Source organism: Penaeus vannamei, chromosome 41 (genome assembly GCF_042767895.1).
Source record: "Penaeus vannamei isolate JL-2024 chromosome 41, ASM4276789v1, whole genome shotgun sequence".
In the NCBI taxonomy this organism is placed as follows: domain Eukaryota; kingdom Metazoa; phylum Arthropoda; class Malacostraca; order Decapoda; family Penaeidae; genus Penaeus; species Penaeus vannamei.
Window position 1 is genome coordinate 24,090,723 of NC_091589.1, and position 5,000 is coordinate 24,095,722.

General features: G+C 39.7%; 1 protein-coding gene across 1 annotated transcript in view; it reads left to right on the top strand.

Annotated features, from left to right (window-relative positions):
• LOC138860536 (uncharacterized) overlaps window positions 1-816 on the top strand; it is a 13,415-nt gene extending 12,599 nt beyond the window's left edge. Inside the window, exon 3 of the mRNA XM_070118126.1 lies at window positions 728-816. Coding sequence (XP_069974227.1) covers window positions 728-816 — 89 coding nt within the window. The remainder of the gene's footprint in view (window positions 1-727) is intronic.
• Window positions 817-5,000: the final 4,184 nt, after the last annotated feature.

Below are 5,000 nucleotides of genomic sequence, written 5' to 3' on the forward strand. Positions count from 1 at the left end.
CTATTGCCATTACTATTACGATTGCTATCAATACTACTGCTCTTATTAATTATCATTATCATCTTCCATCCTTATTAATGTTTTTCTATTATCAATACTATTATGGTTCTTATTATATTCATCAAAATGATAATCAGTATCAATGTCATTATAATTACTACTTTTTTTCTTACCATTATCACCGGCATCATCATCATCATCATTATCTATATCATTACCATTATTAACATATTATTATTATACTTATCATCATCATTACAATCATCATCATCATTACTCTTGGCATGATCATCATGATTACTATCATCACCATCATGGTCACCATCACTTCCGTTTTACCAAGGTAGCCTCACTTCTCTCGATGAAAATGCTAGTTGGCAACTTCCGAACTAAGCCCCGCCCCTTTGGCTTTACTAATTGCAAATACCAAATATCAACCTTATACAATTTTTCCTGCTTTTGCTTCCGTTATTTCTTTTTACTACCCTTTTTACTGAAACATTTTCAAAGAAAAGGTATCGAAAAAACACTACCACAAAATATCGCACAGACTAACCCGTCAAATAAAGGGGCGGAGCCAATGACGTCATCCCATTCAGCCAATGAGAGTCCGCCGTGAGATATCAGATACCGCTAGATACAAAATCACAAGCAATTTACTCGACATTGTCATACATATTGTCATCCTGTTGCCAGAAGTAAAACCAAAATTCCCAAATGACAACAGACGTCAGAATACCCTCAGGAAAAAGTCAGAATATCACACCTGAGTTTAACAAGGCCAGTGGAGTTACCTGGCCATATGTTTTTTTTTAGTTATTATCACCAACAACAGAGGGGGCAGGAGCAGTCCCAGTATCCCCATGTCGGCGTCACGATTATTGTAGATAATGCAGTAAGGACAGGAGGTAGAGGAGGAGGAAGAAGAAGAAGAAGAGAAGAAGTAGTAGTATAAGTATTAGTATAAGAAGACGAAGAAGTAGTATAAGTTTAAGTCTAAGAAGACGAAGAAAAGGAAGTAGAAGAGGATGAAAAGTAAGATAGGAAGAAGAAGAAAAGGAGGAGGAGGAGGAAGAAAAGGAAGTAGAAGAGGATGAAAAGTAAGACAGAAAGAAGAGGAAGAAGAAGAAAAGGAAGTAGAAGAGGATGAAAAGTAAGGTAGAAAGAAGAGGAAGAAGAAAAGGAAGTAGAAGAGGATGGAAAGATAGAAAGAGGAAGAAGAAGAAAAGGAAGTAGAAGAGGACGAAAAGTACGACAGAAAGAAGAGGAAGAAGGCGAAAAGGAGGAGGAGGAAGAAAAGGAAGTACAAGAGGATGAAAAGTAAGACAGAAAGAAGAGGAAGAAAAAGAAAAGGAAGTAGAAGAGCATCAAAAGTAAGATTGAAAGAAGAGGAAGAAGAAGAAAGGGAGGAGGAGGAAGAAAAGGAAGTAGAAGAGGATGAAAAGTAAGACAGAAAGAAGAGGAAGAAGAAGAAAAAGAAGTAGAAGAGGATGAAAAATAAGGCAGAAAGAAAGGGAAGAAGAAAAGGAAGTAAAAGAGGATGAAAAGTAAGACAGAAAGAAGAGGAAGGAGGAAGAAAAGGAAGTAGGAGAGGATGAAAAGTACGACAGAAAGAAGAGAAAGAAGGCGAAAAAGGAGGAGGAGGACAGGTGGAGAAGTAGTAGTATGCCGGCGTCACCATAACCGCAGATAATGCTATCCCACCGCTGTCATCGTCGCCGTTACCGCTACCATTAGCCTCCCATTACGATTAGTAGGCCCATTCTCGACGGCGCCGCCAGATGTCCGGCAATATCTCGCAATGACCGCGGAAAGAGGAATAAAATAGGGGGAAGAAAGATTTTTTAAAAATATATAAAGAAAGAAAATACGAAAAAAAGAAATAAAAATGAAAGAAAGGAAGGAGTATTTATCTTCCTGGACAACGCCTTGCCTTACCTACCTCCTTTCCTCCTCTCGTTCCATCTCTCATTTCCCTATATTTCGGTCACTCTCTTTCCATCTCTCATTTCCCTATATTTCGGTCACTCTCTTTCGTCCTCTATTCCATTCCTCTCCTTTCCCTTCCTCTCCTCTCCTCTCCTTATCCCATCTCTCCTCTTTTCTCTCTTCTTCTTTCAATTATATTCCTCTCTCCTTCTCTCCCCACATTCATCTCTCTCCCTCCTTCCTTCCCTCCCTTCTTTCCTTCATCCCTCCTCATATCCCTCCCATCTTTCCCTCAATCCTTCCCTCCCTCTCCCTCCCCTCTTTCCCTCCCCGCCTTTCCTCCCTCCCTTAACCCTCCTCATCCCCCCCAATATTCATATCCCCCCTCTTCATCTCCATCCCTCTTTTTCTTTTAATTACATCCCTCTCTCTTTCTCACCCCTCATCCGTCTATCTCTCTCCCTCCATCCTTTCCTCTCTCCTTCTCCCCATACCCTCCTCACCTCCCTCCCTCCCTCTCCGTCCTTCCCTCACTCTCCTCCCCATTCTTCCCTCCCTCTCCTCCCCCATACCCTCCCTCCCTCTCCTCCCCCACCTTCCCTCCCGCCCTTCCCTCACTCCTCCCCCCATACCCTCCCTCTCCTAACCTTCACCTCCCTCTCCTCCCCCTCCTTCCCTCCCACCTTCCCTCACTCCTCCCCTCTCTCCTCCCTCACTCCCCCTCCACCCCTCCCCATAACCCTCCCTCTCCCAACCTTCACCTCCCCCCCCCCTCCCCAACCCTCCTCCCCAAGACACTGACATCCCCGACATCTCGTCAAGTAAAACGTCGCCAAAATCGCTGATTATTCGCGGACGATTCGCGCTGACTCGCGCGAATACCCCCCCGCCCCCCGCCCCCTCCCCCTCTACCCCTCCCTCCTCCCCCCCACCCCCACCCCCCTTCCTCCGCTCCTTCGGTGAATGTGAAATCTGCGAGCGTATTTTTTTATGCGAACTGACTGACTGACTGGCTGACTGACTGACTGACTGACTGACTGACTGACTGATTCGCTGCCCAAATGACTGACTATTATCATTATTCGCATTATCACTGTTATTACCATTACTATCACTATTGCTACCATTACCACCGCTCTTACTAATCACCATTATCATCATCTTCATCTTTATTACTGTTATTACCATCTCATCATCTTCATCTTTATTACTGTTATTACCATCTTATCATCTTCATCTTTATTACTGTTATTACCATCTCATCAATGTTCATCTTTATTACTGTTATTACCATCTCATCATCTTCATCATCATTATTCTTATTACCATCAATACTAATAAGGTCCTTGTAATTATCATCAAAATTACAATCAGAACCAATACCATTGTGATTACTACAATCATTCTTACCATTACCATTGCCATCATCAGTGAATGGTTCGATGAAGTGACTTCATGAGCAATGGCCTTACGTAGTGTCTAAGTGGACTGACTGACGATTGATTGACTGACTGACTGACTGACTGACTGAATGAATGAATGAATGATTGACTGACTGACTGACTGATTAACTGAATGAATGATTGACTGACTGACTGACTGATTGACTGGCTGGCTGACTGACTGGCTGGCTGACTGACTGACTGACTGACTGACTAACTGACTAACTGACTGACTGACTGACTGACCGACCGACCGACCGACCGACTGACTGACTGACTGACTGACTGTCTGATTGACTGACGACTGACGACTGACTGACTGACTGACTGACTGACTGACTGACTGACTGACTGACTGACTGACTGACTGACTGACTGACTGACTGACTGACTGACTGACTGACTGACTGACTGACTGACTGACTGACCGACCGACCGACCGACCGACTGACTGACTGACTGACTGAAGGAAGAGAAAATGACGAAAAAACATAGGAAAGATCAGAAAGAAGGAAACCCCAAAAATACACAAGGGAAACGAAGAGAAGGAAAGACGAAAGAAGACGAAGAAAAAACGAAGATAAGAAAAGAAAAAGAAAAACACTCAAGGAAAGAATAGACGAGGAAGACGAAGAAAAAACGAAGATAAAAGAAGAAGAAGAAAAACACTCAAGGAAAGAATAGACGAAGAAAAACATCGAAAAAAAGACGAAAAAAAAATCCGAACAGAAAAAAAACACTAAAAAAAATGAAGAACTTTTCGAAAATATGAAAAAAGAAAAAGAAAAAAACTAAAACCCAAGAAATACGTAAAACAAACACCACGAAAAATACAAAGACAGACAAAAAAAAAGAAAAAAAAAAAAAAAAAAAAAAATCCCCAACCGCGACATAAACCAATAAAACCTTTGGCGCTTAAATCAGCCTCCGTTTCTCGAAGACTTCGTAAATCTTCCTTCCTTCCTCTCTTGTTTATCTTTTCGCAAAGTAAATAAATGAGTAAAAATAAACCTCCTTTTTTTTCTTCATTCTTGTTCCTTGTTTATCTTTTCGCAAAAAATAAATAAATAATAATAATAAATAATAATAATAATAATAATAATAATAATAATAATAATAACAATAATAATAATAATAATAATAATAACAATAATAATAATAATAATAATAATAATAATAATAACAAATAAATAAATTAAAAAATAACAATAAATAATTACCATAATAATGACTGACTGACTAACTGACTGACTGACTGACTGAAGGAAGAGAAAATGACGAAAAAACATAGGAAAGATCAGAAAGAAGGAAACCCCAAAATACACAAGGGAAACGAAGAGAAGGAAAGACGAAAGAAGACGAAGAAAAAACGAAGATAAAAGAAGAAGAAAAACACTCAAAGGAAAGAATAGACGAAGAAAAACATCGAAAAAAAGAAAAAAAAGACGAAGAAAAAATCGGAAATAAGAAAAACAGAAACAGAAAAAAAAACACTCAAGAAAAACAGATGAAGAATTTTTCGAAAATACGAAGAAAAAAACAAAAACAAAAGAAAAAAAAATAAAAATAAAAACTAAAACCCAAGAAATACGTAAAACAAACACCATGAAAAATACAAAGACAGACAAA